This window comes from Triturus cristatus, chromosome 9, assembly GCF_964204655.1.
Source record: "Triturus cristatus chromosome 9, aTriCri1.1, whole genome shotgun sequence".
Taxonomy (NCBI): domain Eukaryota; kingdom Metazoa; phylum Chordata; class Amphibia; order Caudata; family Salamandridae; genus Triturus; species Triturus cristatus.
Window position 1 is genome coordinate 707,763,588 of NC_140592.1, and position 15,144 is coordinate 707,778,731.

Sequence of the window (15,144 nt, forward strand, 5' to 3'; positions counted from 1 at the left end):
TGTTCAAAAGAGCACATGTTTTTACTACAGCAGGAGTTTCTATCTTTACTGCAAAAAGGTGCTATAGAGGTGGTTTCGGAGCAGAAAAGGGGTCAGGGAGGCTACTCATGGTACTTCTTGATTCCTAAGAAGGATGGTCGATCCTAGACCTCAGGGTGTTAAATCTTTACCTCAAGTAGGAGAAGTTCAAGATATTGACCCTGGCTCCGGTTCTTCTGGCATTGTAGCAGGATGCCTGGATCGTGTTGATCGATTTACAGGATGCGTATTTTCACATACCTATCCTGAAGTCGCATCAGAGGCATCTCTGTTTTACGTTGAGGTCTCAATGCTACCAGTTTGAGTTCCTTCCGTTCCGTCTTACTTCTGCACCTCGGGTCTTCGCAAAGGTGATGGCTTTGGGAGCAGCACCTCTCAGAAGGTTGGGGATTCCTGTTTTCCCCTATCTGGACGACTGGCTGCTCAAAGGAAAGTCGCCAGAGATGGTGCTGCATCATTTGCAAGTAACAACTCGTCTGTTGTTCGACTTGGGTTTTTCAATAATCTTACTCAAATTTCACCTGGTGCCCTCTCAGCACAACCTGTTCATAGGTGCAGAACTGGACACTACTGTGAGTCATGCCCGCCTGCCTCTGCAGAGGATTCATGACATCCAGGCTATGATTCCACTTTTTCAGAGTGGAGCGGTTGTTCCAGTCCTGAAGGTCTTGCGCCTGCTTGGTCTGTTTGCTTCCTGCATATTGTTGGTCGACCATGCACGCTGGCACATATGGGCCCTACAGTGGTGCCTCCGCAGGCAGTGGCTTTAATACAACGGAGATCTCAAGGAGGTGGTCCGGATCTCCAGAGACACTGCAGAGGAGCTGTTATGGTGGAGTGTTTCAGACAACCTGTCTCAAGAGAAGCCGTTTCAACCTCCTTCTCCAGTGGCCACAGTGATAACGGATGCCTCTATTCTAGAGTGCGAAGCTCATCTGGGGGATCTGGCGGTCGAAGGCCTTTGGTCTCCAGAGGAAAGATTGTTTCACATCAATCTTCTGGAATTGCGGGCGATAAGTTTGGCTCTCAAGGCCTTTCTTACCTCCCTTTGCAGTCAGTCTATTCAGGTCCTGACGAACAACACTACTGCGATGTGGTATATCCACACGCATGGAGGAGTAGGGTCATAACGTCTCTGCAGAAAAGCTCTGCAACTCTGGTCGTGGGCTCAGGACCATCAGATTTGCTTGATTGCGAAACATCTGTCCGGAGAGCTGAATGTGCGGCAAACCGTCTCAGTCGGCACTACTCGGCCAAATCACGAGTGGCGTCTCCATCCTGAGGTGGTCGGTCACATTTTCAGGATGTGGGGGTTCCCTCGGTTGGACCTTTTTGCCACTCACGGCATCACGCACTGCCGTTTGTTCTGCAGTCACTGTCTCCAGTGTCCAATGCGGGGAGTGTTGGGGGATGCGTTTCAGTTTGATTTGGGCTCGTAGCTTCTTTATGTGTTTCCTCCCATACCCTTGATTCCCTGGGTTCTGAGGAAGATTCGCCAAGACCAGGCCCAAGTCCTATTGATCACCTCCGATTGGCCATGAAGGGTGTGGTACACAGACCTCATTGACCTCTCATCGCAACTCAGCTCCGTCTCCTCTCAGGGCAGACTTCCTCTCAGTCGCAGGGGCAGGTTCTACACCCCCACCTCCAGAGCCTGCACCTTCATGCCTGGAGATTGAACTGGTCAACCTGAGCTCTTTGTCTCTCCCTCCGGATGTGGTGGATATTATTTTATCGGCCAGAAGACACTTCACAAAATCTGTCTATTCTGTTAGGTGGGCCAAATTTGTTAAGTGGTGTGGAGCGAGAGAGCGATTGATCCTTTGCAGACCCATTTTTCTGATATTTTGAGTTTCTCTCTTGCCATGGTTCAACAGGGTTGTGCAGTTGCTACTGTTAAAGGCTACTTGTCTGACTTGTCAGCTTTTCTTTGTTTACCAGTTCAACCCTGTTGGGCTTGGCCCTTTTTACAGGGTCATCCCTGAACCTTTTTGCCTTCCTCCTAGCCTTTTTTCTGACATGGTGTTGGTGGTTCTAGGACTCATGGCACTTTAGCACTGCTCTCCTGTGTAAAGTGCGTGTGCTCTCTGTGGTAAATATGGTAAAATTAGTCTACACCTGTTTGGCCTATTTAATTTACCTGTCAGTCCCTTGTAAAGTGGTATCTCATACACCCAGGGCTGGTAAATTAAATGCTACTGGTGGGCCTGTAGCGCTGATTGCGCCACCCACCAAAGTAGCCTTTCAAACCTCACACAGGCCTCTGCCATTGCAGGGCCTGTGTGCGCAGTGTTACTGCCGCTGTGACGTGACACCTAAAGTGTGTGCCATGTCTGTGACCCCCCCCTTTTACTACATGTCAGTCACCCCTAAGGTAGGCCCTAGCTAGCCCTATGGGCAGGGTGTATTGTAGGTAAAAGGTAGGACATGTACCTTAAGTGTGTGACATATCCTGGTAGTGACAAACAGCCATTTTGGTTTCTCACTGCTGTGAGGCTGCCCTCCCATAAGAATGCATTGGGGATTCCCTGATAAGTGTTTCAGTGGTAATTCCTATTATGAGAGGAGCAGCGTGGTCAAGTTTGGTATGGTTGGAGTAGTAATATTAAATGCTGCGCAATGGTTTGCGCAGAGTTATTGTCACTATTTTAGAAATGCCACTTCTAGAAGTTGGCATTTCTGTGTGCTATATGTCTGCCTGCCTGATGTGGATTGCATGCCTGGCTTTGGAGTGGCAGGGGCTGGTGAGGTGTGTGTGGCTCCAGGAGGGGCAGGGTGAGTCAGCACTAGGCTGAATAGGGCATCTGCATTTGGAATAGTGGGTGGAGTAGTCCCCTGACCCTGAATAGGTCTGTGCCTGCCTATGTGAATGCTGGCTCCGCCCCTCTGTGGTGGTCTAATGACTGAGCCCCATCTAACAAAGGAGGGTGTGAGCACTGTACTTTAATACCCCCAGAACTAGTTGGAACTGGTTCCCCCAAGCCCTGTGCCAAGGGCAGACAAAGGAAAATAATGTATATATACTGGAGCTGTGACCCCATATGTGGTGTGCTTCCTTGTGAATTGGGGGGGGGGGGATTTGCTGCTGCTGGGCCCCAGGAGGAATCGCCATGAGGGACTGCTTCCCTGCTGGAGGGCCCTGTGAGCTGGCCAGCCTGGGCCCAGCCTTTGCCCTGGACCTGGGCGTGGAGCGCTGCAAGTCTTCTATGTAGAGCCCTGGCGTGAGCTCATGTCACTGCAGCGCGAAGTCAGCACTTTTTATTATCCAGCCCTGCAGCCCCCAAAAGCCGGAGTACCAGGTGAAGAGAGGGGCGCGTGTGCCCTGAAGCATGGGCAGTGCCATCCTCTCCTATGTAACTTGAGCCCAGATGGGGGGCTCACATTGTCCCGAGGCGTGAGGAGCATTTCAGGGGGTCTTGGTGCTCGAAAGCGCTGTGCAGTGAAGCCCGCTTCATCGCCCGAAAAGTTGCAGAGACTTGGCTCCGAGAAACAGGAAGTCAGGCGAGACGAGCCTGGCCTTTGGCGTGACCGGCGTGTGCCGACGCCAAAGGCCGGACGTGGCCATCAACCGAATTCAGGCAAGCTGGTGCCTGGAGGTGGGCAGGGCTCTCACGTTGCAAGGGGGAGCCCCGCTTGGTGCTCAAAAGAGGAGACGGAGACTCTGCTCCATACCTTTGCAGAAGGAGGAAGCCAGGCAGGCGAAGCCTGGTTGTGGGCGGGGCCGCGACCTACCATGCGAGAGAGGAGGTGGCAGCGTCTGACCGCGTCGCCTGGCTGTTGGGAGGAGCGACGTGGTCTGCCAGGGAAAGACCGCCGCCTTTGCCAGCAACATAATTGACGCAAAGGAAATCCCCAAGCTGGAAAGAGCCAATCTGACGGAGACTTGTGTGTGTGTGTGTCTGTGTGTGTGTGTGTCTCAGTCAAACGCTTTACACATTGCCTCTGGGATAAGCCTGACTGCTCGTTCCAAGCTACCAAGCAGGGGTTATCTTCAGCGTGTAACTCCCTTGCCCTGACTAGACTGGTTATTTCTGCCTGGCTTTGGCACAATCCTTAGCCAACCAAAAATCCCATTTCTGACAAACCCTCTTTATTTAAATCTCCCATGGTTATGAGATTCATTAAGGGTCTTGCCACTAGGTTTCCTCCCACTCCCTTTTTCATGCCTGTGGGATTTGAATTTGGTTGTTATTTTCTTGATGGGGGGGGGGGGGGGGTCTCACTTTGAACCCTTACATAGTTGTCCCTTAAGGTACTTGGCGTTTAAGACAATATTTCTAATTGCAATCACTTCTGCTAGGAGAGTGAGTGAGCTGCAAGCTCTTGGCTCCAAGCCTCCTTTTACCTTCATGTGGATAAGATGGTTCTTAGTACCAAAGCTGCTTTCCTGCCTAAGGTGGTCACTCCTTTCCACCTAGGGCAATCCATCACTTTGCCCGCTTTATATCCTCCCCCTTTTAAGGAGGAGGAAAGACTTCACCGCCTGAACCCAAAGAGGGCAGTCCGCTTCTACCTGGACAGGGCTGAGGACTTCAGGTTGGACGACCAACTCTTCATCGGATATGTGGGCAAGCTAAAGGGCAAGGCTGGCCACAAGAGAACACTGTCCAGGTGGATGATCCTCAGTATCAAGATCTGCTACCGCTTGGCCAAAAAGGAGCCCTCCTGAAGGTATTCAAGCTCATTCTTCCAGAGCTAATTCTTCTTCGGCTTTAGCTAGAGGTGTCCCTGTTGTAATAAAATGAAATGAAAGAGGCATTTGTATAGCGCATGGCTTCCCGGAAGCATCCCAGCGCTGGGCAATACTGGAGAAAAAGAAAACAGAACTTTAAGGGAAGAGTAATGTCTTTAGTTGTTTTCGAAAGGCAAGATGATTAGATTCCCTGCGAAGGTACAGAGGTAGAGAGTTCCAAAGTTTGGCTGCGTTATACGAGAACAGCCGGCCTCCACTTCTGGCCGCCTTGATCCTAGGGACCCCAAATAAATGGAGCTCATCCGATCGCAGTTTCCTCTTGGCCTTGTATGGGCAAATCATGGCTGAATTTATCCGTGGCCCATTCCCTTGCAGGGAATGGGTCACCTCGTCAAGGTGGCAACTTGGGCCTCCCTCCACACTTTTGCAATGCACTATTGCTTAGACTCTGAGGCGAGGAGGGATGGCCATTTTTTGCGTTCTGTGCTGCAGGATTTTTGGGTATAGGTAGGCAGGCACCCTCCGCCAGGAGCTGGACTGCTTGGGGATACAATTTAAAAGGTGAGGAATCCATCAGAAGAACAAGTTACTTACCTTTGGTAATGCTTTTTCTGGTGGATACAGTATCTGCCTGTGAATTCCTTTACGCCACCCGACTCCTTGTTGCCTGCCTGTTTATACCGAAAAATGATTGACATGCAATTTATGTATTTTATTGCTGGAATAATTGCAATATTTTGATACTTGTCTCTAGGAAATGTCGATATTTTAGAATTTCCAGCATTAATTGGTTTTGTATACTATGCATACTTGTGAAAATGTTGTCAGTTCACCCGTTCGCCTCGAAGGCACGGAAAAAATGGGTGGAACTGACGTCAGTATGCCAACAAGGTCTTCTCATGACTTCGATGACATCACGCGTAGTCGCGTGTGGAGACATTCCATTATGATCTCGACGTGGGGGAGCTATGGAGAAAGGTTTCCATGGAATGCTGCACATGGGGTAATTCAAAAGGTGAGGAATCCACAGGCAGATACTGCATCCACCAGCAAAGTGTTACCGAAGGTAAGTAACTTGTTCGTATAAACCTAAAACCGGATGGTCTAGATATAGTGTTGTACTGTTGGTGATGCTTAAGTGGGAGACAGCTCCCTCCTCTGAGAGCGAATGAAGTGCCTAGATACACATGAATGAAAATGTCCTGTAAATCGATAACTTGAACAATGAGTTTTCGCCTTTATGATTGGAACAATTATCCAGAACAAGAAACAAATTGTCTCACACTAAAGCAAGTACAAATCCCATGCAGGCTATAATTTGACAGCCTAACTTTATAGTATTGTCTGACTGCCTTTCCCCTCCTTTTTGTGTGCTCACTGTTGAATTTTTTCATGTTGGCAGGTTCTCCACTGGGGTGTTGACGTCTTAATAGGACCTACAAACAACACTTCACCTAGGGAAGTGGAGCTGATGCAGCAGCATGTCACAAGCTACCAAACGGAAACATGTAGTGAAGGAGGTGATGGAAGACTTTGTTCTTCCTACTGAGCAGCAACAGATCGTTCGGGTGAGTCCAGATGATATTGCAACCACATTACTGAAGCTTTCTGCACCTGCCTTTTATCTCATTTGATATTGACACAACTCCTCCAGGACAGGTACAAGGTTTGTGAAATACCATTGTGGCATAAACATGATGCTTGTAAGTAATTGTGGCATGACCACTAAGAGCTGGAGACTCTGTAGGTTCTGCACTGCTGCGGTTGTAAGAGAAACAGTCTGGCCAGCGCTCAATACATATTTGTAGCTAGAGATCTGATTGTTCTATGGTATTGTGTTAGAGCATTGATAAGTACTCTACAGCTGTAAGTGCCTGATGTGGTGGTCTTAAATTTGTTGGACACTACCCTTATAGTGCAATAAAAGGAGTAGGTGTTTAAAATAGGGTATATGGTCTGCAATAATTCTCTATTTTGGCTAAGGTTTATGCAGTCAGGGAAACCAGTATGTACAAATCTCTTCTATGGTGCTGCAACCCTAATTAAGTGAGCTACCTATGACCCACTCCCACATCCCCCCCAGTACTTCTCAACACATCTCTGTTGTATTACCAGAGAGTTAAAAGTGATACTAAAAATGCAAAGGAACTGTTCGAGCCAGTGTCGCAGCTTCTGAGTCCATTACTTTTGTGCCCTTGGGGCAATCTTGTGACCTGGCCTACGCCATTACAGAATGTGATTAACTATATGCCAGTTTATGCTGTGCTGACCCATAAAAAAGCATATTGTCCTGAACTGCAGGATCACCTTCCCTATTGTTAAAATAACAAGCAACTTTGGAACATGGAATCTGCCACAGGATGTCTAAGGTTAACTCGCTGACATTTACAAACATTCAATCAAAAAAAGCCAAACTGATGGCTACTTACACATGCAGATTCATCATCTCTTGAATCTTCCACAGTTGCCAGAATGGATTGGGAAAAGTTGAAACAGCTGTACTGTACCGATAGAGAGCATCATGCCTTGCACTCAATTCCAGGACCTCCCCAATATCAGAGCCATATATAGCACTTTGAGACGTGCAAACATCACTTCCCGCAACCTTCGATACAGATCCAGAGTTTGTTCTTACTTGGAAATCTTTAAAAAACATTTATGCAGTGCTTACATGGATCATGCCACCTCCAAAAGTGTCAGGCTTTAAGAGAGGTTACTGTCACAAGTAGATGTTCATTATGGACCGCCACGAAGACTGACTGTGGTACCTGGGAAATGAATGACACAAAGACTTGTGAGAAATGCTGCTGCATGCTTGCCAACTCTATCAAAGAATGAGAAAGAAGCTCTTTAAGGTGCGGGCCTGCATAGATTGTTACGATCAACAAACCTCCTTAATTTCAATCCAAGACATGGTCCTATTGTCCTGCCGGTAGGACTTCCCAAAGTGGTCCCTCAAAAGAAAAGGCAACCTGCAAAAAGCATAAGAAACACTGCATTCTATATCAGTCTTTAAACACCTGTACAACATAGACAGCAGTTCTCTTTTCAGCCCTTTCTGTGGAAGTTGAGGATTCAACTTGTTCAGCAGAGCCAGTTCCTTCTTTCTCCGTGATAAGAGCAGGAACTTTCACTTTAGTAAAAATCAATACATCAAATCGATATGGATTCTTTAAGTAAGTTCCAGTGACGCATCCATCATTAACTTCTTAGCACACCGCAAATAGCTGAATGTTTCACCTGTGCCTGCAAAATCTGCCGGAAACACAAAACATAATTGAACAAAATGCTGAATCCAGTTCAGTAAAAGATTGCATCTAATCCTGTGTCTGCAATCATCTGATGAAAAGTTATTAATTTTCTCACTAATACTATTATTATTATTAGCACAGATAAAATGGCAATAGGTTGTGTGCCTTAAAACATGTGTTCGAGGCATATGAGCTGCAGATTGCACACTTTTGCATAGATCGCCATCTGGTGTTGGGCCCGGATGTTTGCAGTTTGTTTTTCCTCTTGGAAAGTCTTTGGAAGTCACGAGGTCGGTGACTCCTCCCTTGGTTCGTATTGCGCATGGGCTTCGGCTCCATCCTCAGATAGTTTTTTTCCGCCATTGGTCTCGGGTGTAATACTTCGCGCTCCGGTTCCGAACATTCCAGTTCGACGATCGAAGCGGAATCTTCGCTCTCCGCGGTATTGTTTAGATACTGATCTCCTCAATCACCTTCTTCTTCGACGCACCTTCGATTCCAGTCATCGACGGCGGCCTTCGGGCCTATCCAGGCTCCGGTCCCGGCTGATGGAAAGAACTCCATTTAAGAAGTGCCCTCGATGTGGGTCCAAATTCCCCCACACCGATCTTCATGAGGTGTGCAACCTCTGCCTCTCTCCTGAACACGAGGCTCGAGACTGTCCCGCCTGCAAGACTATTCGAGATCGAAAGGGCCAGACGAAAAATGGCGCACTCCTCGACCTCCGTTCCAGTCGACATCTTCGGGGACGACGTCGAAGCTCCGGGACACCAGCACACCGAAGAGGACCTCGTCAGTGCTTCCGAAGCCGACGACTCGGATGTGGAGGACATCACCCCGGCGCAGAGGGTCGTGAGTAAAATACCCCCTCCAACACCCACGCCGACACCCAAAAAGGCTTCGGTCACGCCTTCGGGCCTAGGCAAGACCAAAGACACTGCTTCGAACACCCCACCTTCGGGCCCTGTGACGAAGCCAAGTAAGCCTTCCGGCGGCTCGGGCTCGAGCCAGCCTGCCAGCGGTTCCGAAAAACACCCTTCGGCACCGAAGAAAAGATCGGTCTCTACTTCGACACCGAGCTCCACACCAAAGCCCTCGGTGTCGAAACCCAGCCTCTCGGTGCCGACCAAACATCATAAGGCCCTCGGCACCGACACTTCCGCGCCGAAGCCTGTCTCGGCACCGAACAAAAAATCGGAGGTTCCCAAAAAGCACGGTACAGACAAGTCTAAGAAGCAGTCGGCCCCGAAAACATCGGCGCCGACCGAACAACCAGTGTCGCACAAACTTTTTACACCGGATCCTTTGCAAAAGACACTTACCAAGGATCCAAAAACTGGACATTTGGCACTGTCTTCTAAAAAGAGACATTTGGACAAACCAGCTCCACTTCCACCTCCAAAGAGGAAGGACTGTGCTACCTCCCCTTTCAGAGTGCCTTCCCCGCCTCCTCCACCTCCTCCACCCCCTCCACCTCCACCTCCACCCCCTCCACCTTCTCCACCCCTGCCTCATCGCTCTCCGACCCCGTCTCCAGACCATGATGATCAGGGGGACCCATACTACGACCCAGCAGATGTGCCACAAGACCCCACCCCTACAGGATCCCCAGACCCCTGGGATGATTATAATAATCCAGACATTCCAGATGTCCTACAAGATGACCTTTATCCATCCAGGCCATCGCCACCAGAAGACTCACTAGGTTTTCACCACCTACTTCAGAGGGCGGCACATTATCACGGGGTAGAGCTACACACTGACCCAGTAGAGGAAGATTTCCTCCTAGACACCTTTGATACTGCACATAGGTCTACTGCTATACTACCTATGCTCAAAGGGGTAACAAAACATGCGCCAGAGGTTTTTAAAGACCCAGTCAGGGGTAGGGTCCTAAACCCACGCATAGAAAAAAAGTATAAAGCTGCCCCTACAGATCCTGCCTCCATCAAAGGGCCAGCGCCACTGGATTCCCTAGTGGTATCCACCGCAAGAAAAAGATCAAATTCCCAGGCGTCAGGCGAAGCACTACCACCTGACAAAGAATCAAAGCTCCTGGACGCATCAGGAAAACGCACTGCGTCACAGGCAGCTAATATATGGCGTATCGCCAACACTCAAGCGCTATTGGCCAGATACGACAGAGCGCATTATGATGAACTAGAAACCATCATGCACCATCTCCCAGAAAAATATAAAAATAGGGCCAATGAATTAATCCAAGAGGGTAAGACAATAACTAATACCTCTATACGCTGTGCCTTAGACGCAGCAGACACAGCTTCCAGGGCCATTAACACCAGTGTCCTACTCCGTCGACACGCTTGGCTGAGAGTGTCAGGCTTTAAACCCGAGGTACAAGCCTCCATATTAAACCATCCGTTCGATCAGGAACACTTATTCGGTCCAAAGATAGATGAGGCCCTCGAAGATGAAAAAAGATACACTTTCGCCGCTATTCCTTTCGGGGCACGGGCAGAGGCTACTCCTCAGATAGCGCGTCCACGTCCTACAAATCCCCTCCTCAGTCCACCTTCAAAAAAGGTTATCAAAGAGGCGGCTATAGAGGAAATAACAATAAAGGCAGAGGCAAAACAAATGCCACCCGCTCTGCCACACCGCCTACCCAATGACTTTCCCCTGCTCCCCCCAGACCATCCCACTCCGGTCGGGGGCAGACTACAAAATTTCCTTCACGTCTGGGAGTCCATCACATCAGACAAGTGGGTGACCCAAATTATTCGTTCAGGGTACTGCCTGGAACTCACATCTACCCCCCCCCCCCCCCAACATTCCACCCAGGCAACGCCCAATGTCACAAGAACATTCCACGTTACTAAAACAGGAGGTGATCTCCCTCCTACAAAAACACGCAATAGAACAGGTTCCCCACGATCAGCAAAATGTAGGGGTCTACTCCCTATATTTTCTGATACCAAAAAGAGACGAGACTCTACGACCTATCTTAGATCTCCGACCTCTAAACACATACATACATTCGGACCATTTTCACATGGTAACACTTCAGCAGGTACTTCCTCTCCCAAAACGACTTTCTCACCACACTGGACTTGAACGACGCGTACTTTCACATTCCGGTACACCATGCCCACAGAAAGTACCTCAGATTCGTAGTGGACAGGCAACACTACCAGTTCAAGGTGCTCCCATTCGGGGTCACAACAGCACCACGGGTATTTACCAAGTGCCTAGCGGTAGTGGCGGCACACCTCAGAAGACAGCACATTCACGTCTTCCCGTATCTGGACGACTGGCTGATAAAAGCCGCGTCCTACAACCAATGTGTACACCACACCGCCACTACAATCCAGCTACTTGACCAACTAGGCTTCACGGTGAACCACCAAAAGTCCCAGCTAACACCATCCCACATAAAGCAATACCTCGGTGCCACCATAGACACCTCAAAAGCCATTGCCTACCCCAATCCGGCAAGGATCGAAAGCATTCAAGCTTTGCGTAAAAAAATCATACTTCAACACTCCCTCCCAGCAAGAGTGTTTATGCAACTGATAGGGATGATGGCCTCTTGCATTTTTATAGTGCCTCATGCAAGACTCCAGATACGTCCACTCCAAGAGTGCTTAGCGCGCCAATGGAACCAGGCCCAGGGGCAACTGACAGATCTGGTGTTGGTAGACGGTCGCACCCATCGCTCTCTGCAGTGGTGGAACACCACAAATCTTTCCAGAGGTCGATCGTTCCTAGACCAGGTTCCACAAATAATCTTGACAACAGACGCATCGCTCTCCGGCTGGGGAGCTCATCTACTACACCTCACAGTGCAGGGCACATGGACGCCGCAACAAAAGTTACTCCACATCAATCGTCTGGAGTTACTGGCAATCTTTCTAGCCCTAAAATCCTTTCACACACAGATTTTAGGCAAGCCAGTCCTTATCCGCACAGACAACATGACCACCATGTACTACATCCAAAAACAAGGCGGCACACACTCTCCACAGCTCTCTCAACTAGCACAGAGCATATGGAGATGGGCAATTCCACACAAAATCTTTCTCCTAGCCCAGCATGTCCCAGGAGTCCAGAACACCATGGCAGATCTGCTCAGCAGACAGACACAGCAGATCCACGAGTGGGAACTTCACCCGCAGGTTCTTCCCCCGTTCTTTCAGATGTGGGGGCATCCACAGATAGACCTATTCGCCACCCACGAAAACAAAAAATGCCCAAGCTTCGCCGCCAGATACCCACACCCATTGTCCAAAGGCAATGCGGTATGGATGAACTGGTCAGGCAAATTTGCATACGCCTTTCCACCTCTCCCACTAATTCCATTAGTGGTGCGAAAGCTACAACAGCACTCCCTCACACTCATTCTAGTAGCTCCAACATGGGCCAGACAACCATGGTACACCACGCTGCTGGAACTCTCAGTAGTGCCACACCAAAAATTACACCTCTCACCATGCCTCCTAACCCAGAACCATCGAGAGATCAGACACCCGGACCCAGCTCAGCACAACCTTGCGATCTGGCTCCTAAAATCCTAGAATTCGGATACCTTAACCTTCCCCCCGACTGTATGAATGTTATCAGGGAAGCTAGACGTCCTACCACTAGAGCCTCCTACGCTGCCAAGTGGAAAAGATTTGTTGTTTACTGCCATAACAACACAAACAACCCTCTAGACGCATCCATACAGCACATCATATGCTACTTACTACACCTACAAAGATGTAACCTAGCATATACATCCATTCGGCTACAACTCGCAGCAATTGCCGCTTACTTACAAAACAGACAGCACCTATCACTTTTCAGAGTGCCTGCCATTAAAGCCTTCATGGAAGGCCTAAAACGAATAATTCCCCCCAGAGTGCCACCCTCACCTGTGTGGAACTTAAATATAGTGCTCACAAGGCTAATGGGACCACCTTTTGAACCCTTGCATACATGCGAACTGCAATTCCTCACATGGAAAACAGCTTTCCTTGTAGCCATCACCTCCCTTAGAAGGGTCAGTGAAATACAAGCACTTACTATACAAGAACCTTTTCTCCAAATGCACCCGAACAAGGTTCTCCTACGTACCAACCCAAAATTCCTACCCAAAGTCATCTCACCCTTTCATCTAAACCAATCGGTAGAATTACCGGTTTTTTTCTCGCAACCTCAAACTGTTGCAGAAAGGGCTCTACACACCCTGGATGTTAAAAGGGCCTTGCTTTACTATATCCAGAGAACACAACCTTTCAGGAAGACAAAGCAATTGTTTGTCTCTTTCTCTCCACCTCATAAAGGCAACCCCATCTCTAAATCAGGGATAGCTAGGTGGATTGTAAAATGCATACAGATTTGCTACCACAAAGCAAAACGCACGCTATCTGTTCCCCCTAAAGCCCACTCTACAAGAAAGATAGGGGCTTCTGTGGCTTTTCCAGGGAACATCCCATTAGATGATATCTGCAAGGCAGCTACATGGTCAACACCGCACACTTTCACTAAACATTACTGTGTAGATGTGCAAACCAAGCAACATGCTAGTGTGGGCCAGGCTGTACTAAAAACACTATTTCAAACCACTGCAACAGATACCGGTGGTTGCCGCTAAGGTTGGGAACTGCTATATAGTCTATGCAAAAGTGTGTAATCTGCAGCTCATATACCTCGAACGGAATATGCTACTTACCAGTATGCATCTGTTCTTGGCATGTAGAGCTGCAGATCTACACATGCCCACCCGCCTCCCCGGCTACCTGTATCTGTTCCAGTCTATCTTATTTAGATACAACACACATGGGTTTCTTCACTGTTATTACTATGCTCCATCTTTCCCTGTTGGCGAAAAACAATCTGAGGATGGAGCCGAAGCCCATGCGTAATACGAACCAAGGGAGGAGTCACCGACCTCGTGACTTCCAAAGACTTTCCAAGAGGAAAAACAAACTGCAAACATCCGGGCCCAACACCAGATGGCGATCTATGCAAAAGTGTGTAGATCTGCAGCTCTACATGCCAAGAACAGATGCATACTGGTAAGTAGCATATTCCTTCCAACTACCTCCATAAACCAATTAGGTACTTGTCTCAGTATATTATGGAAAATATTGACTACTCCCAAATGTCTTCTGAGTCCTTTAGTGTCTAAAAGTTCGCTCTGAAGCCTTTATTCTGATGGATACATCTACCTGTGGATAGTTTCTGTGCACCAGAATTCCACAGAAACTTTTCTCTACAGCTCTCCCACGTCGATGAGGACGTCATAATGGCACGGCTCTGCATGCGACTCCGCTTGATGTCATCGAAGCCATAAGAAGCCCTCGTCGACGTGCTGATGTCAGTTCCCTTTTTTCCTCACTTTTGAAGCGTAACACTTTTTTTTCTAGGATCTCCATAGAGTAGGAGTCTTGCGACATTTGTTTCTAGGAAATAGCAACGTTGTTGCAGAGAAAGAATGTCGCCTCTGTGGAAGTCTGGATTCAAGCCTTGCAGGGAATGTGAGGGTCAAAGGCGATCACGGATCCTCACAATCACTGTCTTTGGTGTTTATGTTCAGACCACCATGTCGATGCCTGTTCTTCTTGGCAAAAGATGAACCCCAAGGCGTTGAAGGAGAGGGAGATGAAGCTCTTTATGGCCAAGGTGAGAAAGCAGAAGAGAGGACATCTGAGGTCTCGTTCTCAGTCTGAGTCGCCGGCCCCCCATGTTGGTCTCTGCTTACGTTTGTTTGATATAAAATCCTATGCTACCTTGGAAACGGTTTACTGTCTCACTCTATGTTCTTGTATATATTAGTTACCTGTCTGAGCTCTGCGCCATCTGCACTAATTTAGATACATACTGAATTGTATATTGTCCTGATGCTAAAAATGTGAAAATCGTCATGCAAGAAACTGTGTCCTGGTTCTTTTTTCAAACACATTATCATACAAGTTACTAATTTTGTTTGCATACTTTTAAAACAAGTAGAGTTATTGGTGAATGAGTCCCACAGGGCATATATTTGACTTATTACACTTACTGTGCTCCTCATGGGCAATCGGGGTAATCCTTGTGTTGTATACATATGTTCCCTAAAAAGCACTTTGAAATCAACGTCACTTATGTTCCATCCACCAATATTTGCAGTGCAGGACTATAATGCAATTGGCGCACAGAGCACCTACCACGTTCTGA

At 48.3% G+C, this 15,144-nt stretch overlaps 1 protein-coding gene across 2 annotated transcripts in view; it reads left to right on the forward strand.

Annotated features, from left to right (window-relative positions):
• EIF1AD (eukaryotic translation initiation factor 1A domain containing) overlaps positions 1–15,144 on the forward strand; it is a 325,274-nt gene that overhangs the window by 106,182 nt on the left and 203,948 nt on the right. For both annotated transcript variants that reach the window (XM_085625867.1, XM_085625868.1), the window contains exon 3: positions 6,135–6,300. In XM_085625867.1, coding sequence (XP_085481993.1) covers positions 6,214–6,300 — 87 coding nt within the window. In that variant the 5' untranslated portion in view covers positions 6,135–6,213. The remainder of the gene's footprint in view (positions 1–6,134; positions 6,301–15,144) is intronic.